Source organism: Schistocerca americana, chromosome 5 (assembly GCF_021461395.2).
Source record: "Schistocerca americana isolate TAMUIC-IGC-003095 chromosome 5, iqSchAmer2.1, whole genome shotgun sequence".
Taxonomy (NCBI): Eukaryota; Metazoa; Arthropoda; class Insecta; order Orthoptera; family Acrididae; genus Schistocerca; species Schistocerca americana.
In genome coordinates this window covers 134,411,176-134,435,394 of record NC_060123.1, presented here as the reverse complement: position 1 = coordinate 134,435,394, position 24,219 = coordinate 134,411,176, and the positions used below count along the sequence as shown (strand labels likewise).

General features: G+C 45.8%; 1 protein-coding gene across 1 annotated transcript in view; it reads right to left on the bottom strand.

Annotated features, from left to right (window-relative positions):
- Positions 1 to 24,219, bottom strand: part of LOC124616239 (translation initiation factor IF-2-like) — a 64,634-nt gene that overhangs the window by 26,303 nt on the left and 14,112 nt on the right. The window contains exons 3-4 of the mRNA XM_047144543.1: positions 18,780 to 19,183; positions 14,105 to 14,395 (exon numbers count right to left, since the gene is read on the bottom strand). Of these exons, the coding sequence (XP_047000499.1) occupies positions 14,105 to 14,395; positions 18,780 to 19,183 (695 nt within the window). The remainder of the gene's footprint in view (positions 1 to 14,104; positions 14,396 to 18,779; positions 19,184 to 24,219) is intronic.

Below are 24,219 nucleotides of genomic sequence, written 5' to 3'. Positions count from 1 at the left end.
GTGGCAACACTGTCTCGAAAGGTGGCTACACTGCATTTTATCGCAGTTTTGAGTGCAGCCGTGTGTTCGTGCGTCAGATGTTGTGAGAAGCTCGTATTGTTGTTACAGTAAAGGGGCAGTTTGTGTTAGAACAGCGAATTGATATTGCGTAGTGTTAAATAAAGACAGGCTCCATCAAGGAATGAAAGGAAATATTTCAAGCGACGTATCCTGGTAGGAAACTCCCTACGGCCAGCACTATTCAAGATCTGTACAAGAAATGGAGGGCTGTAGGATCTGTTCAGAATGTGCAGAGGAATAGGCGACCGACAAAGAGCACCGCTTAAACTAAGAATTCGCATGGACATTACGAGAGGTCCCCACATGTCGGTTAGAAGGCTACTGCAGCATGTTGGTATATCTCGTATACAAAAATATATTAAACTAAAAGCCTATCGTGTGAGTGTGGTGTGAGAGTTGAAATTTGAGGATCCGGAAAAAGATTTCACTATTGTAACCTACTGTTAACATCAATTGCTAATGGTCGCTTGGACCTCTTTCTGTACTTCATGTCAGATGACGTCTTGTTTCCTTTGTCAGGTTACGTAAACTCCCAGAATTGCAGATACTGGTCGCAGGACAACTCTTATATTCTGCATGAAGAACCCCTCCACTGAGAGAAGATAGGCGTTTGGTGTCCATCGTCCGGCATCCCTATTATTGGTCCTATATTTTTCAATTACATCTTAAATAATGACACATCTAGAGATCTTTGATTATTTCTACGCACAATTAACGGATGGAGAGATGCTTTGTGTAGTATTCAAACAAAATGGAGCAACCGCTCATGCGTCTAACCAAAGGATGGCCCACATCACCAACGTGTTCCCTGAAGACAGACTCAACCACTAGAGGCCCCTGGTACCCGAGGTCCCCAGACTTAACATTGGGTGCTTTTTATGTACGGGGCACACTAAAAGGCAAAGTGTATGCTGACAATCCTCGCACACTAGACGATGTTACGCGGAACGTTACTAGAGAAATTAACTATATCACGCCTTCAGGATTACAGCGTGTTGCTGGTAACGCCACCACATGACGTCAGCGATGCCCGGATGCCCATGACCACCACTTACAGCATCTATTATAATTAGGTAACTACATGTTTTTAACATTACTATTACCTGTTATTTTTTAGTTAGTTCATTGATACTTGAACCTCAGGCGTCAAACGTCCCAGTTTTATGTGGGAAAGTCTGTAGTAGGATTTTGGAACACATACTGTTTTCGAACACTACCTCGAAGAAAACGATCTGTTGACACATAACCTACACGGATTCAGAAAATTTCTTCCATGTGAAACAAAACTTGCTCTTTATCCAACGCAAAGCTATGAGAGCTAGCGACAGAGGGATTTTATGTTGATTACATATTTCTGTATCTCCAGAAGGCGTTTGACACAATTTCTCACAAGCAACTGCTAATTAATTCGTGTGCTTATGCAGTATCGTCCCAGTTGTGCGACAGGATTCGTCAGGGTCACAGTTTGTAGTAAGTGACCTGAAATCATCAAGTGAAATCGAAGTATTATCTGGGGTACCCAAAGGATAGGCTCTCTGCTGTTCTTAATTTACAGTATACACTGAGATAAGAGAAGTGATGGGACAGCAATATGGACATACACAGATGGCGATGGTATCGCGTATACACTGTGTGAAAGGACAGTGCATTGGCGGAGCTGTCATTTGGACTCAGGTGATTCATGTCAAAAGGTTTCCGAAGTAATTATTGCCGCACGACGGGAATTAAAAGACTCTGAACGCGGAATGGTAGTTGGAGCTAGGCACATGGAGTAAGTAGGCTGTTCAGGTCTTTATGTTGGTAACGCCACGTAGCGCTGTGTATGAAAATCACTGACTTTGCTGTGTGCAGTCTCTGGCTGGTTGGACTCATTGTTGGAATATTCTCTTGTGTAGTGTTGGGCAGTGTGGTGTGAACAGCGGATAGCGTTGGGCAGTCGGAGGTGAGCCGCCAGCAATGGTGGATGTGGGGAGAGAGATGTCAGAGTTTTGAGAGGTTACTATAAGTGGACGATCTGGACGTGTGTCCGCCAGAAAAAGGAAATTTTAAAGATGGTTGTCATGAATTGATAGATATATATGATGACTTTTGAACATTATTAAGGTAAATACATTGTTTGTTCTCTATCAAAATCTTTCATTTGCTAACTATGCCTATCAGTAGTTAGTGCCTTCAGTAGTTAGAATCTTTTATTTAGCTGGCAGTATTGGCGCTCGCTGTATTTCAGTAGTTCGAGTAACGAAGATTTTTGTGAGGTAAGTGATTTATGAAAGGTATAGGTTATTGTTAGTCAGGGCCATTCTTTTGTAGGGACTATTGAAAGTCAGGTTGCGTTGCGCTAAAAATATTGTGTGTCAGTTTAGTGATGATCGGAATAAGTAAAGAGAGAAATGTCTGAGTACGTACAGTTTTACTCGGCTGTCTCTATCAAATAACGTAGAAGTTTACCAGGACGGTAATTCATAATTTTCCAAAGGGGACGTTCCAGTGGGAGATTCTGTATCGGAAATCGCTAGGAAATTCAATATTCCGAGATCTGCAGTGTCAAGAGTGTGCCGAGAATACCAAATTTCTGCATTACCTCTCACCACAGACAACGCAGTGGCCATCGGCATTCACTTAACGACTGAGAGCAGCGGCGTTTGCGTACAGTTGTCACTGACAACAGACAAACAACACTGCGTCAAATAACCGCAGAAATCGATGCGGGACGTACGACGAACATATCCGTTAGGACAGTGCGGCGAAATTTGGAATTAATGGGCTATGGCAGCAGACGAACTATGCGAGTGCCTTCGCTAACAGCGCGAGGTCGCCTGCAGCGCCTCTCCTGGGCTCGTGACCATGTCGGATGGATCCTGGACGACTGGAAAACCGTGTCCTGATCATATGAATCCCGAATGCAATTGGTAAGAGCTGATGGTAGGGTTCGAGTGTGGCGCAAACCTCACGAAGCCATGGGCCCAAATCGTGAAGCTGGTGGTGGCTCCATAATTGTGTGGGCTGTGTTTACACGGAATGGACTGGGTTCTTTGGTCCAACTGAACCGATCATCGACTGTAAATTATTGTGTTCGCCTACTTGGAGACCAGTTGCAGCCATTCATGGACTTCTTTTTCCCAAACAGTGATGTCATGCCACCTAGTCACAGCTGTTCGCGATTGGTTTGAAAAACATTCTGCACAATTCGAGTGAATGATTTGAGCACACAGATCGCCCGAAATGAATACCATCGAACGATATTAGGACATAATCGAGACGTCAGTTCGTACACAACATTCTGCACCGGCGACACTATCGCAATTATTGACGGCTATAGGAGCAGCGTGGCTCAATATTTCGTCAGCGGACTTCCAACGACGTGTTGACTCCATGACACTTTGGGTTGCTGCGCTACGCCGGGCAAAATAATGTCCGACGTGATATTAGGAGGTAACCCATGACCTTTGGCATTTCAGTGTGTATTGTCCGCAGCTCGTGGTCGTGCGGTAGCGTTCTCGCTTCCCGCGCCCGGGTTCCCGGGTTCGATTCCCGGCGGGACAGGGATTTTCTCTGCCTCGTGATGGCTGGCTGTTGTGTGATGTCCTTAGGTTAGTTAGTTTTAAGTAGTTCTAAGTCCTAGGGGACTGATGACCACAGATGTTAAGTCCCATAGTGCTCAGAGCCATTTCAGTGTATATACGATTAAGGAGACATCAGATTGTCTGCATGCGACCCTGTCGTGTGTAGTCTAGTAATGTCATTAGACAATCAAAATGGTTTAGAGACGTTATTTGCATGGTGCGATTAGTAACCACTGATGCTAAACAATCCGTTACTTTCGGTTACGCAAGAAATAACACGATTCAGCTAAATACCTAAGGATTGAAAATGAAAACAATTTAAATTGCAACCATCACAAAGAAAATGTTGTGCGAAAGGCGAACCGGAGACTGTGTTTTATTCGAAGATAACTTACAAGATGCTACAAACCTACAAATTGACTACACTACACTTGTATGCTGGAGTATTGCTGCGCGGTTTCGGATCTTTAGCACATAGGATTGACAGAGGACATCGAAAAAATTCACACAGGAGCAGTTCGTTTTGCATTATCATGAAATAAGGGAGAAAATGGTTCTGAGCACTATGGTACTTAACATCTGAGGTCGTCAGTCCCCTAGAACTTAGAACTACTTAAAGCTGACTAACTAACCACACACATCCATGCCCAAGGCAGGATTCGAACCTGCGACCGTAGCGGTCGCACGGTTTCTGACTGAAGCGCCTAGAATCGCTCGGTCACACCGACCGGCTAAGGGGGAAAGTATCATGGATGTGATAAGCGAATTTTACTTATGCTTCTACACACCGAAGCTATATTGTGTCGTCGTAAATGAGTCTACATGACTAGCAATAACGCACTGATGATGGCTGCGATGTTAGCTGAAATACAGATAATGTTACGACCGACGCTGACATGCTGTCTGTTTAGTATTTAATGTGTTTTATTAGACTATCATCGGCTGTAGTTGGCATGTCCTTGTAGACAACGTTTTTCAGTTTTACCCACAGAAAAAAGTCTACAGGCGTCAAATCCGGGGAACATGCCGGCTAAGATACAGGTTCTCCGCGTCCAGTCCAACGATTTGTAAACAATTCATGAGGACATGCTGTAGTACTTCGTGCACTGTGGGCTGGACAGCCATCATGATTGTACCACAGGTTCCTCCTAGTCTGTAGAGGAACGTCTTGTAGCATCCGTGGAAGACGGTCTGTCAGGGGGCTGCGATACCTCCACGCGTTCATCGTTCCGTCTATGGAAAACGGGCTTATGAGCTGATGGTTCACGATCGCACACCACACTTTACACTTCGTGGACTCTGATGTTCTTTCTGATGAAGACAACGGGGACTGCCTACAGACCAATAGCGCATGTTTCGTTGGTTTACTTGGCCATTATTAGTAAAAGTGGCTTCATCACTAAACGAGATACGGGATACAGCCTGTCGCAACGCCCGTGTAGCAGTTAACACGATTCTCATAATCGTTTCCATGCAGCTCTTGATGGAGAGGGATGTGATATGGATGGATCCTATGTCAGTGGAGAATGTGTAGGACAGTTGCCTGACTCATATCACGATTCCAGAATGAAATTTTCACTCTGCAGCGGAGCGTGCGCTGATATGAAACTTCCTGGCAGATTAAAACTGTGTGCCGGACCGAGATTCGAACTTGGTAGAGCAATTACCCGCGAAAGGCAAAGGTCCCGAGTTCGAGTCTCGGTCCGGGACACAGTTTTAAACTGCCAGGAAGTTTCATATCCCGATTGTGCAGGAGCAAACGTGCGGATCAACTGCAACAGCAGTAAGTACATTAATCTCTCCCTCTTCTGTCGTCCCTTGTTTTCTTCTGCTACGTTGCCTAGGTGTTACACTACCACTTTCACGTAACTGGTTGAAGAAGTTGATAAATAATTACCAAGATGGTTGAGGCCTGTTGGGATATCTTGCCGCGTACACCGTATAAGAACGAACTGCATCCTTCCTACACTCTCCACACACCATGAGGATGTCGACTTTTCTGCACTGGTAAATCCCATCGTCCGCTCACGACCTACTGCTTGGACGGTCACACGCTAACTGATCAGCAAGTCGCAATGCACTCAAGGAACACACAAGCACACTGTAAGCAAACATAACAACATCGTACATAGTAACTACGCAGCTTGAATGACACAAACAAGAATCGGTACGGAGACTTTTCAAAATACGATACTCGTAATCGACTCGCACTAAAATCCTGCAGCTACACCACTGACATTCTAATTTACCCTACTTTTAGTTTGTTAATGCGACAGGCATTGCTTCGTTTAAAAAAGTGTATGTTAGCAAAAAAAAACCCACTTTCTAAGTGTAACTACCATTTGTTGATTGGCTTGCGGTACGAGCCCCTGACTACCAATCCATTCTGTGAAAGCCGCGCATCACTAGCACCTTCCATTTACGCAATATTTACAAGTTTTAGGTGATTCGCCCTGTATACTCAGCATTACTTTATTTGCTTAAAAAATTACAAAAGTATTGACACGAGTAGGTGTCGATACTTTTGGAGTACTCATATGAGCAGTACTGCGGGACGACTTGAGTACTATTCATCTGAGTAAGTATTGATACTTTGATGGTATCGGAACTCCTTACGAATGATGGCGAAGCAGCGTGGAATGACTTGTCCATATCTCGTTCGGGCCCAGCTCGACTCGATGGCCTGCCGGGTTGGAGCCACTGCTGCTGCTGCAGTAACAAATTCCGCACTATGTATACGCCAACTCGGCTACAAATTTAATTGTGTATTCTTACTACGGTGCTTGTGATGCCCCACTGTCCGAGGCTACTACGGGCACATCAAAATTACGATAATTAGAGATTAACAACCTTTTCAGGCTAGCAAATGTGGTCCTACATGTGATAATTAATTCTGACTTTAATTTGATTATCGATTTTCTGAATGTTGCGAGAACGGTTATTAGATGCTAAACAGACAGTATTGGTGCCACAATAAAGAGGAATTGTTCATAATTTTTACTGGTCGTAACTGAAACTAATTAAAAAGTTAGTAATTTTCGCCAGGATGGCGTTTTTCGTTTGTAAGGGAGCCGTTAGTGCTACGTTTGAATGCTCCTTCGCACTTGGATACACCAGAGATGCGCCAGTTGAAGCGCTCCTGGTAATTAGAAGAAGTGAACGTCTGGCACCTTAGAACTAAGTACCCCGTCCAAAACTGTGCAAATGAGCGCAATCAACTTGGCAGTGAAAAGCAGAGCCTTCTGTGAAGTCGGATAATCCCCACAGCAAGATCTATGCCCCACTGGGCACAAGTTCTTATGCCACTAAGATGCCTTACCATGGTTGGTAAAGTCTCCAACCACATGGTCCTAGCATTTAGGAGCAATGCTGAGACAGTTTAACTGAGTGCTATAAGCACCAGAAGGTCGTCAGAAGATCGACAGTTAGAAAAACTAGCCGGCCGTTGCGGCCGAGCGGTACTAGGCGCTTCAGTCAGGAACCGCGCTGCTGCTGCGGTCGAAGGTTCGAATCCTGCCTCGGGCATGGATGTGTGTGATGCCCTTAGGTTAGGTAGGTTTAAGTAGTTCTAAGTCTAGGGGACTGATGACCTCAGATGTTAAGTCCCAAAGTGCTCAGAGCCATTTGAACCATTTTTTCAGAGAAACAACTAATGATCTTCGATAATAATAGAAGCTGAAGAAATTTTTTAAAACGTGCTACAGCCAGAACTTAAACGCGGGTCTCTTGCTTACTAGCTGATGTGCTAACCATTACACTACTGTCGGAGTATGGCTAACACAGCTTAACGGATTGGCCTTCATAACACAAACTTCAGTTCATGCTTTCAGCCCATTTTCCCCTTCTCAAATCGTTTGTATCGCCGAGGCTCTCCGGTACTGGAATAGTAACAATAATATTGACAATTTAAGAAGGGGAAAATTGGCTCGAGGCGTAAAGTGAAGTTTGTGTTAGGGAGGTCACTGGACTAGGGCAGTCCTTGTAGCTGTGTCAGCCATACTGTGACAGTGGTATAATGGTTAGCACATCAGCCTAGTAAGGGAGAGACCCGCGTTCAAGTCTGGGCTGTAGCACAAATTCTAATTCATTTCTTCAGTTTCTATCATTATCGAAGATAAAGTTGAGAGTCATGTCTCAAGGACAATGTAATTCCTAGATCAATTAATGCTCTTGTTGCGACAATCAGATGATCCAGAATTAAGTGGGCAACTCATAATTGCGACCACATACCGACCAGCGACTCCATCAAGCTGCCGGGTTTACTTCTTCATTTTATGTCCTCTGATTACTTACGTGTGTACTTTTTCTCGGTTGACCAAGTATTGTCTCTCAGTTCAGCAATAATCTTACGTCCTGACACTTTTTCACCCTTTTATTTACCATGTTCAATCGCGTGAGCTTTATTATTAGTATATTTGTGCATCTTTATCAGAATATAAACATTTTATTGAGTCCATCGTCTACTCTTGTTTAACCAGTGTTGGGCTGCCCTCTTCCGTCTTTAACATCACGCTTGATGAACACCACTGTGATTGTGCAGTAGGGGATGAATTCGATGTTTTAGTCACTGTTAGGGAAGGAGTAAGGTCGTGGGTGCTCGTTCCCAATGCCTGCAGCTGGGAACGTAGATTAATCTTCACATGCACTGTATACATACGTAGGTCACTCCAAAAGAAACGCACAACATTGTTTCAACATCAAACTTTTTCTGCTAATCGAAAAAGTTCGGCGCCGGAAATATAAATTTTTAAAACTTTTCTCCAGCCACGGCCAGGCAGTAGAGGCCAGCTCACAGCCAGTGCGCTAATCAAGTAAGCCACTGGGCAGTATCGTGCTGGCAGGGTTTGAGCCACTGGCTGTGGCCAAGTCGCACAAAACCGTTAATGCCATGACACAGTGTGATCGGGAGTGAACTTGCATTTTCTAACTCAGAGCTATTGCGTGCTACTGAGCAACTCACACGCTGTAAATTCTACCAGGCCTAGCAACCATTGCTCGGGGCAAAGCGAGTCAGGGAAAGCTGAAGGACAAATATATGACAAACCTACTCGTCTGCCCCCTCCCCCAGCAGTAGGACTACGTCAGAAGCATGGCTATGAAGGTATAAATAATCGAGCTTAGCAGGTCAAGGCATTCAATGTGCCACTATTTTCTCTGAGACTTGAACTGGAGAGAATGATGCGCTTTTTGTTTCAGAGAAACCATGGCTAACCCTTGGTGATGAAATCTGCTGGCTGCCAGCCACTGATTAACTCGTCAACTTGCCTCTGAGGTCTCTGGCTGATGGACTGCAAGCTGTGATCTGGCTGGAGGAGTCGTGCCCTTACGGCCTCCTAGCCATCTAGACGCCATCGGGCATCATTCAAGTCCACCGCTGGGGGGAGTAGTGGAAAGCATTGCTGCTCGTCATCGGACATGGCTACCGCATCCAAGTGCACGACATGGGACAACGAGTACATGCGGGGGTGCATAGCTGGCAAAACTCCGGAGGGCCTGGGTGGACTGGACTTGTTCCCGCCCACTGACAACTCGTATGGCGAGGAGTCAGGGGCCGCTCGCGTCCCACGACAGTGGACATCACCAGTGTCATGGGGGCGTCAGCACACCTTGTTCTATTTCTTTGCTATTTATGAATGCCATACGTAGATTCTTCCCACTTACGTAGGTTGGAGCTTAAATAGTGGCAACACTGCTGTGTAGACACTATGCAATGGAATCTACTAGTGTCGCTGATAGCACACGTTGTTGACATACCTACCTTACCTCCAAGCAAATGGACTCGCCCATCCCACATCACTGGCGTGCGCACAGTCAAGGGAAACACAGTCACTTGTGAGCGAGCGGTCTAACGTCACGGTGTCACTATGGTTTCGAAACAGGAACAAGGGAGTTGGTTCAAGATTGAATTTGCCAGAGGTCGTACAGCACGACAGTGTCTTCATCGTCTTCAAGAGGCGTTTGGAGAATCGGCATTGCCGTACAGAACAGTGGTACGTTGGGTAAAAGCCTTCAACGAAGGTCGGCAAACTGTGGCAGACACACATTGGGCAGGTCGTCCTAGCATCTCTGAAGAAGAAGTGCATGCTGTTACCGCGTTAGTGGACAGTGATCGAAGCCATACGATTCGTGAGCTCGCTCATGAAACCGGATTAGCGCATACGACTGTGCTTCGCTTCCCCAAGGAACGTCCGGGCATGCGAAAAATTGCATCACTATGGGTGACATTGGGCACACAACCACACTGATCTCCCAAGCAGCGGCAGTCCGAACACTTCACTAACTACTGAAAAGTACAGCATATTCATAGTATTATTTTGGCTGACAAACGCTTAACAATTAATGAACTGTCAATCCGAGTGGGAGTAAGAGAAGCAAGTGCGTGGGGAATATTGAGAAAGTCAAAGTTGGAAAAGCTTTTCGCCAGGTAGATTCTTAGAATGTTGAATAGATCACAAATTTTGAGTGGAAAACACTGAAACACTCACGCTACGGCCCTGACCTGGCACCGTGTGGTTATGGCTACTTCAGTAAACTGAAGGAATCTCTTCAGCGAACAAGATTTGGAGATGATTACGAGATTGTAAAAGCGGCTAAATAATAGCTCAAACGTGTTGGTCCTGACTTTTATGATGCAGGCACGAGGGTGAGTCAAATGAAAACCTTAAATATTTTTTTTTAAATATTATTTACTGTGCAGAAGTGGTACAAAACTTTTCAACATAATCTCCCCCACGCTCAATGAAAGTCCTCCAGCGCTTACAAAGTGCATAAATTTCTTTAGAAAAAAATCTTTTGCTAGTCCATGCAACCACTCATACACCGCGTGGCGTACCTCTTCATCAGAACGGAACTTCTTTCCTTCCATTGCGTCTTTGAGTAATCCAGACATATGGAAATCACTTGGGGAAGGTCTGGTGAGTATGATGGATGAGGAAGACACTCAAAATGCAGGTCTGTGATTGTCGCAACTGTTGTACTGGCAGTGTGGGGCCTTGCATTGTCATGTTGCAAAAGGACACCTGCTGACAGCAATACATGTCGCTTTGATTTGATCACAGGCCGCAGATGATTTTTTTAGGAGATCTGTGTAAGATGCACTGGTGACAGTGGTCCCTCTAGGCATGCAGTGCTCGGAAATGACGCCTTTTTCGTCCCAAAAGAGAGTCAGCATAACCTTCCCTGCTGATGGCTCTGTTCGAAACTTCTTTGGTTTTGGTGATGGGGAATGGCGACATTCCTTGCTCGCTCTCTTCGTTTCCGGTTGGTGGAAGTGATCCCACGTTTCTTCCTCAGTAACGATTCTTGCAAGAAAGTCATCACCTTCTCTTTCAAAGCGCCGAAGAAGTTCTTGACAAGCATCAACACGTCGTTCTCTCATTTGAGGAGTCAGCTGCCGTGGCACCCATCTTGCAGACACTCTGTGAAACTGGAGCACATAATGCACAATGTGGTATGCTGACCCATGACTAATCTGTAAACATGCTGCAATGTCATTCAGTGTCACCCGGCGGTTTCCCTTCACTATGGCTTCAACTGCACAATGTTCTGTGGAGTCACAACTTGTTGTGTCTAACATGGACGAGGAGCATCTTCCACTGAAGTCACACCATTTACGAACTTCCTACTCCATTCGTAGAATTGCTGCTGTGACAAACATGCATCAACTGAACTTTCATTCGCCGATGAATTTCAATGGGTTTCACATATTCACTACGCAAAAACCGAATAAAAGAACGCTGTTCTTCCCTGGTGCGAGCCGCAAGTGGGGCGGCCATCTTTATACTGATACTGCGACGGTATGTGTGCATCTGCACTATGCTGCCACCTACAGGCCATTCTGCACGCTGTTTGTAGCACGCTTACCAACTTACAGGATAACGGAGCGAAATTACGATTCGTTATTACAATTTAAGGTTTTCATTTGACTCACCCTCGTATACAGGTGTTAGTTCCACGACGGCGTAAGGCAGTTCGAAGATATGGAGGCTTTGTGGAAAAATGACATTTTGTTTTTCAAGAAGGAATCAACATACCGTACAAATGTCAAAGTACGGAAAATAAATCGGGTTTTTATAGAAACTTTGATCTTTTGGAGCGACCTGCTTACAATAAGTAAAATTTTATATATATACTAAGATGATATCTGCTCTTTCGGATGTGTCTGATAGAACAGATACCATCGGTGACCATGCAGCTCGTTAGAATGAAATTACAATGAAATGAACACACTTAGCTGCTTACAGGCGTTGACATACGTCAGCGGGGACAGATGAAAATGTGAGCCCCGACCGGGACACGAACCCGGGATCTCTTGCTTACATGGCAGACGCTCTACCCATCTTTCTTTTCTTTTTTTAATCTCATATTGTTCGCTTTCGTTCGTTACATCTGCTCGGGACGGACGTCGTAAGACATCCGTTTAAGTTCGTTGTTGATCAATTAACTTAGTTTTTTTTTTTTTTTATTACAGAGGGCAGCTAACCTTCTCACCGAACACGCTGAGCTACCGTGCCGGCGTCCACCTGAGCCACGGAGGACACATCCGAAAGAACAGATATCATCTTGGTATATATATATACACTCCTGGAAATGGAAAAAAGAACACATTGACACCGGTGTGTCAGACCCACCATACTTGCTCCGGACACTGCGAGAGGGCTGTACAAGCAATGATCACACGCACGGCACAGCGGACACACCAGGAACCGCGGTGTTGGCCGTCGAATGGCGCTAGCTGTGCAGCATTTGTGCACCGCCGCCGTCAGTGTCAGCCAGTTTGCCGTGGCATACGGAGCTTCATCGCAGTCTTTAACACTGGTAGCATGCCGCGACAGCGTGGACGTGAACCGTATGTGCAGTTGACGGATTTTGAGCGAGGGCGTATAGTGGGCATGCGGGAGGCCGGGTGGACGTACCGCCGAATTGCTCAACACGTGGGGCGTGAGGTCTCCACAGTACATCGATGTTGTCGCCAGTGGTCGGCGGAAGGTGCACGTGCCCGTCGACCTGGGACCGGACCGCAGCGACGCACGGATGCACGCCAAGACCGTAGGATCCTATGCAGTGCCGTAGGGGACCGCACCGCGACTTCCCAGCAAATTAGGGGCACTGTTGCTCCTGGGGTATCGGCGAGGACCATTCGCAACCGTCTCCATGAAGCTGGGCTACGGTCCCGCACACCGTTAAGCCGTCTTCCGCTCACGCCCCAACATCGTGCAGCCCGTCTCCAGTGGTGTCGCGACAGGCGTGAATGGAGGGACGAATGGAGACGTGTCGTCTTCAGCGATGAGAGTCGCTTCTGCCTTGGTGCCAATGATGGTCGTATGCGTGTTTGGCGCCGTGCAGGTGAGCGCCACAATCAGAACTGCATACGACCGAGGCACACAGGGCCAACACCCGGCATCATGGTGTGGGGAGCGATCTCCTACACTGGCCGTACACCACTAGTGATCGTCGAGGGGACACTGAATAGTGCACGGTACATCCAAACCGTCATCGAACCCATCGTTCTACCATTCCTAGACCGGCAAGGGAACTTGCTGTTCCAACAGGACAATGCACGTCCGCATGTATCCCGTGCCACCCAACGTGCTCTAGAAGGTGTAAGTCAACTACCCTGGCCAGCAAGATCTCCGGATCTGTCCCCCATTGAGCATGTTTGGGACTGATTGAAGCGTCGTCTCACGCGGTCTGCACATCCAGCACGAACGCTGGTCCAACTGAGGCGCCAGGTGGAAATGGCATGGCAAGCCGTTCCACAGGACTACATCCAGCATCTCTACGATCGTCTCCATGGGAGAATAGCAGCCTGCATTGCTGCGAAAGGTGGATATACACTGTACTAGTGCCGACATTGTGCATGCTCTGTTGCCTGTGTCTATGTGCCTGTGGTTCTGTCAGTGTGATCATGTGATGTATCTGACCCCAGGAATGTGTCAATAAAGTTTCCCCTTCCTGGGACAATGAATTCACGGTGTTCTTATTTCAATTTCCAGGAGTATATATATATATATATATATATATATATATATATATATATATATAGTTAAGGCTCACCGGCCACTTGACCATCTTCTTCTTCTGTGCGAATGCACAAATAGTGCTCGAACTCCTACGGGAATCGACAACACGCCGCGAGTAATGAGTATAATGGGCAGGGGCACTACGAATGTAGTGCGGGACAATACGTTGAGAATGTGGGTTTCGCGGGAGGCGTGTCAGAGATAAATCACCGCAGTCGCGCTATCCTCTGTGTCCTCGGTGGCTCAGATGGATTGAGCGTCTGCCATGTAAGCAGTAGATCCCGGGTTCGACTCCCGCACACATTTTCATCTATCCCCGTTGATGTATGTCAACGCCTGTAAGCCGCTAAGGGTGTTTATTTCATTGTAAGTACAATTTTGTTATTTGCTATCCTTCCTGGTGTCTGGCCAGTAGCGTAGCTGTGAAGCTGCAGGCGTCAGGCGCTGCGAAAAGCTCACCGCGGGGTCCCCGGCCGTCGCCTTGTCTGCAGGGGGCGGCGGCCTGCGGACGGAGGCGGGCGGCGCCGTCTTGCGGAGCCCGCAGCCGCGCACCATGGCCGGCTCCTCCGCCTCCACCGACACGCTGAGGATGTCCTCGCGCTGGCTGCCGCCGGAGTAGAGCGACACCTCGATCCTGCCGCCGTGCCTCTTGCCGGCGGCCGCAGGCTCCACCTCTGCCTCCTCCTCGGGCTCGCTAGCTGAGCTCTCCCTGGACGGCGCCACGCCACACCACTCTTCCGCGTCCTCCACCTGCAGATTTCGCTTCATTTAATTTATTGCATATCTAAAGACCTACAAGTCTCGTAGTTTAAAAACAGTGCGTACATTTTACACTACTGTCCATCAAAATTGCTACACCAAGAAGAAATGCAGATGATTAACGGATATTCATTGGACAAATATATTATACTAGAACTGACATGTGATTACATTTTCACGCAATTTGGGTGCATACATCCTGAGAAATCAGTACCCAGAACAACCACCGCTGGCCGTAATAACGGCCTTGATACGCCTGGCGTGTACAGGTACAGCTGCCCATGCAGCTTCAACACGATACCACAGTTCATCAAGAGTAGTGACTGGCGTATTGTGACGAGCCAGTTGCTCGGCCACCATTGACCAGACGTTTTCAGTTGGTGAGAGATCTGGAGAATGTGCTGGCCAGGGCAGCAGTCGAACATTCCCTGTATCCACAAAGGACCGTACAGGAGATGCAACATGCGGTCGTGCATTATCCTGCTGCAATATTGGGTTTCACAGGGATCGAATGAAGGGCAGAGCCACGGGTCGTAACACATCTGACATCTAACGTCCACTGTTCAAAGCGCCGTCAATGCGAACAAGAGGTGACCGAGACGTGTAACTAATGGCACCCCATACCATCACGCCGGGTGATATGCCAGTCCGGCGATGACGAATACACGCTTCCAATGTGCGTTCACTGCTATGTCGCCAAACACGGATGCGACCATCACGATGCTCTAAACAGAACCTGGATTCGTCCGAAAAAATAACGTTTTGCCATTCGTGCACCCAGGTTCGTCGTCGAGTACACCATCGCAGGCGCTCCTGTCTGTGATGCAGCGTCAAGGGTAACCGCAGCTATGGTCTCCGAGCTGTTAGTCCATGCTGCTGCAAACGTCGTGGAACTGTTCGTGCAGATGTTTGTTGTCTTGCAAACGTTCCCAGCTGTTCACTCAGGGATCGAGCCGTGGCTGCACGATCCGATACAGTCATGCGGATAAAATGACTGTCATCTCGACTGCTAGTGATACGAGCTCGTTGGGATCCAGCACGGCGTTCCGTATTACCCCCTTGAACCCACCAATTCCGTATTCTGCTAACAGTCAGTGGATCTCGACCAACGCGAACAGCAATGTCGCGATACGATAAACCGTAATTGCGATGGGCTACAATCCGACCTTTATCAAAGTCGGAAACGTGATGGTACACATTTCTCCTCCTTACACGAGGAATCACAACATTTCACTAGGCAACACCGGTCAACTGCTGTTTGTGTATGAGAAATCGGTTGGAAACTTTCCTCGTGTCAGCACGTTGTAGTTGTCGCCACCGGCGCCAACCTTGTGTGAATGCTCTGAAAAGCTAATCATTTGCATATCACAGCATCTTCTTCCTGTCGGTTAAATTTCGCGTCTGTAGTACGTCATCTTCGTGGTGTAGCAATTTTAATGGCCAGTAGTGTATAACTGCACATTTGATGAGACGTTGTTCCACATTATTAGCAAAAACGTTTTGAGCTATACAATCAAGACTAATTACAATGAATTACAAAAAGAATTAAATCAGATGAGGAGACGGAGGGGTAAAATAATAAATGTTTGTAATTTAGAGTAAAATTGTGAAAAGATAGGAAAGGGACGATCTACAGATTTTCATTCACTGTTAAAACGAAATTTAACATACAGATTATGGTTCATGTTGTTGCTGTTCCTGGTGGGAGGGCCTTGGCAGAAACATTAAGCCTGTTTTGTTATATTACTAAATGAAATACATCATGAATAATGCTCTATGTATCTGTTTCTACTGTCTAAGGACTAGTAGTACTTAGTACACATTTCATGTGCTTGTGTAGGGTGTACCCACTGCTCTATTTGTGTTGCTATATTTAGATATAGTTCTACATTTTGTACGTGTGCTATTCTGTTGTTTGTTTGTGTGTGTGATGCTGCTTTCCTTAATGCCGTAGGCGGCAGGGGAGCTTCGGAGCTTGAACTTCGAAACTCGCCTCCCCATGTGGCATATTCTTTAGATGTAATCACTGTCTCATTGTTTGTGTTAGTCATTAACCTTTATATTATCTAGTTATCACATTTAAAGTGCAGGTCCGCGTGGTAAATGGGGTGATTGCTACGCACAGGGCTCCAGATTCGTTTCCCGGCGGGGCTGGTGATTTTCTCTACTTGGGGACTGGATGTTGTATTGTCCTCACTTTCTTAACGTCAAAATTGACATTACTATCGAGATGGCTGCATCGACATGGCCCAAAAGCCAACAAATTTTAAAAAAAAACCTAAGTGCAGTTTAGATGTGTGAACCAGTCAACTGACATCTGTTTTAGGTGTTACACTCCTTATGTTATGAATCTACTTGTGTCTGATGTTGTCGATCTGTATCGTTTTCTGCCGGCCGGTGTGGCCGAGCGGTTCTAGGCGCTACAGTCTGGAACCGCTACGGTCGCAGGTTCGAATCCTGCCTCAGGCATGGATGTGTGTGATGTCCTTAGGTTAGTTAGGTTTAAGCAGTTCTGAGTTCTAGGGGACTGATGACCTCAGATGTTAAGTCCCATAGTTCAAATGTTCAAATGTGTGTGAAATCCTATAGGACTTAACTGCTAAGGTTATCAGTCCCTAAGCTTACACACTACTTAACCTAAATTATCCTAAGGACAAACACATACACCCATGCCCGCGGGAGGACTCGAACCTCCGCCGGGGTAGTCCCATAGTGCTCAGAGCCATTTGAACCATTTTTTGTATCGTTTTCTGTATTTGCTTCTACACTGGTGTTTGTGTCTGTGTCTGAGTTTTGTCCTCCCAACGACCATGGTGTGTTTGTCGTGTACCTGTTCGATATCTCCTGTACGGATTTTCTTTTCTGTAGATGTCGTGCAGTCGTCTTGAAGCCTTGTCAGTGGTATTACCAAGAACACATTCATTTGTCTGGGTCTCATAACATTTATTTGATGTCATCATATTCTGTTACAGGTCTTACGTATGTGACGGTGTTGCAGTGTAATGTTGTGTCTTCAGGGGACCCACAAGTCTCACATGTGTATGTAGCACTCTGGCTGTGGCCCCCTTGAATCAGATGTGCTGGGTACAGGCCGTGGCTGGTCACACAATGAACTGTGCCACAGTTCTGATCTGCATGCTTCAGCTTCAGTCGTTCCCATACTTTGGGGAAGAAGGAGAAAATGCGACAGCCTCCGCCAGTCGTCTCCCGCTACCATTGTCAACGTGTCAAGGCATCAGCAGTTTTGTTGATGCATTTCTACAATGTTGTCCACATTAATTTCACGAATATTGTTATCTCTGCCCGCCTTTGGCCAGTCTGGCACTCCTCTGTGACGGATAGTGACATCCAGTGCTGTTTTTCTGGGGGAACGCTGTGGGACGCGTACCCATAAACTTTTTCGTCGACAAAGAAATTTCTTTACGATGTTGAGAACTTGGAAGAGTGGAAAAATCGATGTCATTGAGTGTTGCAAGCATTTCGAAGCTGCGACAACCGTTCTCAACAACTCAATCGCTGGCAGCCAGATCGACAACTATGCAGTGCCCTCGCCCGCTAATAGTGGTCGATGGTAGTGCTAAACGGATATGCGTACGCTCAAAGCGCATGCTTCATTTGAGGTGATGTAAACTGAAGTGTTCGATACCACATTCTCTTGTATGTGTTTTTCGGTATCGCCTGACTTTTGGAGCAAGCTCGCCTGAAGAGTCCGATACCATTTTTTTTAGTTTTTTTAGTATTTTTTTTGTTCGTCATGTTGATGACGTCATGGCTGAAAGCAGACGGGTGGTATCCCGTGCTTCAGTTATAACTAATTTTCGCTGCATTATATCCCATGTCGGAGTACCCTCAAACTTTTTTTTAGAAAAAAAGCATTGGTGATATCAATGCACCAAGTCTCCAAAACTACACGAAATGACTTCTACTGATGATATCAGTAGAATAAGTCCCCAGAACCACAGACAGAGCTTCTACTGAACTGGTACCGAAAGCATCCAACATTCTGAGTAGTATGCTCCTCTTTCCTCACTTCATATGGTGAGCCCATGCACTTGCTGGAAAGCATACTATAGCTTCAAAGAGAGCAGTGTGATACACTTGTAGCGTTCAAATGTGTGTGAAATCTTATGGGACTTAACTGCTAAGGTCATCAGTCCCTAAGCTTACAAGCTACTTAACCTAAATTATCCTAAGGACAAACACACACACTCATGCCCGAGGGAGGACTGGAACCTCCGCCGGGACCAGCCGCACAGTCCACGACTGCGGCGCCTCAGACCGCTCGGCTAATTCCGCGCGACACTTGTAGCGTCCTCAGAAGTAGTCTGTGTCGTGTGATGTTTAGACTTGCAAGCTTGTGTGTTAATTCGTTCACCTGTAGAGTTGGAGGGGCCGGCCCGACGCCGCAGCTGTGGCCGCCCCCGCCGGGCGCGCTCTCCTCCAGGCTGGCGCTGCGCGGGGTCGCGGCCGCGGCCGCGGGGAGTTCCCCTGCTGGCTGCGGGGGCGGCTCGCGAGACAGGCCGGAGGGCGGCAGCAGCGGCTCCGTGTGGTGGCGTGGCCTGCGCGGGCAGGCGGGCCGCGGCCGCGCGATGCTCGGGCAGGGCGCCCGCGGGCACCCGCCCCCACCGCCGCCCCCGCCGCCGCCCGCGGCCGCCGCTTGACCCACGGCAGGCCGCTGGATCAGCAGCACGCGGTTCGGCTGCCTGCCGCACGCCTCCCTAGTCTCGACTCGCTGCTCCGCCAGCAGCACCACGCCGGCCGCAGCGCCCGACGTGTTCCCTGCGAGCACACAAAGCATCGCAGCTACTCTACCTGGCAGTGCAACTTAGGCCACAACTTCCCTTACCGTGAAAATTTTTTGGAAATATACGGTAAAATACGGTATTGTAGTGCCTGTTGCATTCCGAATTACAATCCAGTGTTCCTTTGGACGTGCATAAACGTCCGATGTAACATTACACCGTAATTCGGAATAACACAGACACTGCAATATCGTATTTACACTAAGTGATCAAAAGTATCCAGACAACCCCAAAAACATACATTCTTCATAGTAGGTGCACTGTGCTGCCACCTACTGCCAGGTACTCCACATCAGCTACCCCAGTAGTCATTACACATCGGGAGAGAGCAGAATGGGGCGCTCCGCCGAACTCACGGACTGCGAAGGTGGTCAAGTGACTGGGTGTCACTTGTGTCATACGTCATACGTCTGTACGCGAGATTTCCACACTCCTAAACATCCCTAGGTCTCCTGTTTCCGATGTGATTGTGAAGTGGAAACGTGAAGGGCACGTACAGCACAAAAGTGCACTGGCTGACATCGTCTGTTGACTGACAGAGACCGCGCGACTGCTACGGTCGCAGGTTCGAATCCTGCCTCGGGCATGGATGTGTGTGATGTCCTTAGGTTTAAGTAGTTCTAAGTTCTAGGGGACTGATGACCTCAGATGTTAAGTCCCATAGTGCTCAGAGCCATTTGAAGCATTTGATTTGACTGACAGAGACTACCGACAGTTGAAGAGGGTCGTAAGGTGTAATAGGCAGACGGCTATCCAGACCATCACACAGGAATTCCAGACTGCATCAGGATCCACTGCAACTACTATGACAGTTAGGCGGGAGGTGACAAAACTTGGATTTCATGGTCGAGCGACTGCTCATAAGCCACACATCACACTGGTAAATGCCAAATGATGCCTCACTTGGTATAAGGAGTGTAAACATTGGACGATTGAACAGTGGAAAAACGTTGTGTGGGACGAATCACAGTACACAATCTGGCGATCTGATGGCAGGGTGTCGGTATGGCGAATGCCCGGTGAACGGCATCTTCCAACGTGTGTAGTGCTAACAGTAAAGTTTGGGGCAGTGGTGTTATAGTGTCGTCGTCTTTTTCATGGACGGTGCTCGCACCCCTTGTTGTTTTGCGTGGCACTACCACAGCACAGGCCTACATTTATGTTTTAAGCACCTTCTTGCTTCCTACTGTTGAAGAGCACTTCGGGAATGGCGACTGCATCTTTCAGCACGATGGAGCACCTGTTCATAACGCACGGCCTGTGGCGGAGTGGTTACACGACAATAACACCCCTGTAATGGACAGGCTTGAATGGAGTCCTGACCTGAATCCTGTAGGACACCTTTGGGATGTTTTGGAACGCCGACCTCGTGCCAAGCCTCACCAACCGACATCGATACCTCTCCTCAGTGCAGCACTCCGTGAAGAATGGGCTGCCATTCCCCAAAAAACCTTTCAGCACCTTAGTGAACGTATGGCTGAGAGAGCGGAAGCTGTCATCCAGGCTAAGGGTGGGCCAACATCATATTGAATTCCAGCATTACCGATGGAGGGCGCCGCGAACTTGTAGGTCATTTTCAGCCAGGTGTCCGGATACTTTTGATCAGATAGTGTATCTGTCGACACCGGGCAAGCGACTTTCACTTAAGGGGCTCCGGAACGCCCTATACTTGCAATGTTAAAATAACGCTTATAAATTACATCTTTCCTCACAAAGTATTTGAGGTAGGAAGTTGAACTTTTTACAGATTATTTATTGGAATATGAGCTACAACTTAACACATGGATTTTACAAAATTTTAGTTCAGTTATTAAAGATGATTTTTTTTCAATTGTAATGAAAATTCACAACATTTTTTTGCAATTTTTTATTTATATATCCAAAAATATACAGTTTTTTGGAAAAAGGCTGTGTTAAATTATGCAGAAGGTACTGTGTAACATTTACTGAAAGTTTGAAACAAATATGTTTGGAAGATCCTTAGAAAACATGTAATTAGTATGAGAAAATAAAAGTTTTGGGAATCGAGCGACAAAGATTGGATTAACTTTTTAGCGCATTCCAGGTCCATAGGATGGATTATCTTCATCCTCTGCAAACTCCTCCTCCAGCTTCCTCTTGTTCCTCCTCCTGTTTACTCTTGCTTGTATTTCTAGACTCTTTACAGCCCTGTCTGCAGCCCGAAGGCATTCCTTGTCTAAAGCAAGCATCGCTCGTTGTTGTGTTCGTAGATTTTGCTACCATTTTCTTCAGTTGCAGTTATTGAAACACTGTTCCAAAAGGTGGTCATGTATGAACACTTATCACATTTCAGTTGTATTTCACTAGCAAGTCCTACGTGCTTTATTATGGAGAGTTCCAGACCAACTTCACTACAATGAATACATCTTACACAGTTTGAAAAAATTCCTTTGAGAACCGACATATCAAATATTTCATTCACATTCGATTCGCCCATAAAACATTCATAGTTTTCACTCATTGAACCAAGCTTCTTCTGTGAAGTATTTTCTTTCCCACTTTGACTGCTATGGGCAGGTGTACTTGAGAGGTTAGGTTCACTCACTTGGTTATCGTCTTTATTGTTTAAAGTAATAACACATACCTTTGGCTTTCCAACATTTCTCCTTTTCTTAAAAGCCTTCAGAGGATTTCTAATAACTTTACTTTTACTCATTATTATACTTCAACAAAACAGAGAATCAAGAAACAGAATTAATTACGAATATTTTCGAGATAACGACAGAGTAAATAAACATGAAACAATCGACAATCACACCAGCGATATATATTGAACCATCACAGGTTAGCCACAACACATACTTTATCTCACATCACTAAAATGTACCCGATGAACACGGACGTTAATAATAACACCATTTGACAGCAGTTTAACAGCGCCACAGTGGGTCACGCCCATGTAGAACACATTTCAAAAAAAATTTAAAAATAGTTGTAGTCTTCGGAATTGAATAAATTATATATCTATTAAAAGGTAATAGTCTGCAGATTCAGAAAACGCAAAAAAGTAAAAATTGAACTTTTCATGATTTTGAGCCTTTCCGGAGCCCCTTAAAATGTCTCCCCTGTACAGGAATATCCATAATGGATGTACGAGCACAGGTTGCTGACATATGGAAGTTTGAGTCTGGCTGGGATTCGTGCACGGACAGCCTAATGGTAACGCGGGAGATCCGGGTTCGAGACCCGGTCTGGCACAAATTCTCATCGTCGACATGCCATTATACAGCTGATGCTTGTCCCTCTCCGAAATTGCGAATACATTTCACACACACGGAAAAATATTTTCCGAAGTAATTTGTCTAAAAGTAAGAAGAAAAGTAGGTTGGAGAAATACTTGACGCACTTTTGAATAGTGTGAGACGTCATGTACGGAAAATGAAGCGTGACAAAAGTTTCTGTAATCTATTTTATTTCTTATTTTTAGACATATCATTTCACGAACTATTTTAATGTTTTTTTCAGTTTTTAAATTTTCTAGTTTTGCTCAGAAAACATGAAATGTGATATACTTAAATATCGATCGGTATTCTATTATTACTAACAAGGGAACCTCCCCATCGCACCCCCCTCAGATTTAGTTATAAGTTGGCACAGTGGATAGGCCTTGATAAACTGAACACTGATCAATTGAGAAAACAGGAAGAAGTTGTGTGGAACTGTGAAAAAATAAGCAAAATATACAAACTGAGTAGTCCATGGGCGACATAGGCAACATCATGGACATTCTGAGCTCAGGAGCGCCGTGGTCCCGTAGTAGCGTGAGCAGCTGCAGAACGATAGGTCCTTGGTTCAAGTCTTCCCTCGAGTGAAAATTTTACATTCTTTATTTATGCATAGTTATTATCTGTCCGTTCGTTCATTGATGTCTCTGTTCATTGTAATAAGTTTAATGTTTAGCGACCGCATCGCAAAACCGTGCGATTCGTAGACGAAAGGACGTGCCTCTCCAATGGGAACCGAAAACATTTGATCGCAAGGTCATAGGGCAACCGATTCCTCCACAGGAAAACACATCTGATATATTCTATACGACACTGGTGACGGCATGTGCGTCACATGACAGGAATATGTTGTCGACCCACCTAACTTGTACACTTGGTGAATGGGTAAAAAGATTCTTCTACCTTGCCCGATTTAGGTTTTCTTGTGGATGTGATAATCACTCCCAAAAATGTGATGAAAACATAAGAGTTTGTCACATAAACTGAAAATAAAAAATTAAACTTTTCACTCGATGGAAGATTTGAACCAAGGACCTTTCGTTCCGCAGCTACTCACGTTACCACGTCCGGCGATCCCAGTGTCCGGTGCGATGGGGAGGTTCCCTTTAAGAGATACAGATAAAGAGAAAGCAGAAAAGTTTCATTTCATGCTGTAAATTGATAGTTACTTAATTTTTCCAACATTTTTCCAACATTTCACAATTTCTACACCAATGTAACTGTTTATGTGCAAAATAGCCAGGCCCGGAGAAAACTTTTTCACATTTCATATACATAGCTAGTAGCTATATTAAATAACTAGCTGGAGTACCCCGCTTTGCTCATGAAGTTGATATGAGATTGTGTGGTAGTTGAAATAAAGGCATACACTTTAAAACATGAGAAATAAAAAAATTATTGAAAGTATATTAAACTATTTACAATACTTGTTAAAGTACAAGACGTAAAAATATTTATTCAAGGCATATTCTAACTACTTACAATACTTGTTTATAAAGAACATTTTTCATTTTGTTATACGTGATGTATATGCACAAATTTTTCGAATTTCGTACTCGAGAGCAAGCTACGTATAGCTGTCCGCGAGAGAAGCAGAAGTCTTTGAGGTTGATGCCGCAATAATTTAAAGCTTGTCCTTGCGCTTTTTTAATTGCAAAACTGTAGGCTAATTTGACTGGAAATTGCAGTCTTTTAAATTTGAATGCCAGTTCAGTAAAGGTCAATGGTATTCTCGGAGTAAATAGCGTGGGTACTTTGAACTTTCCAG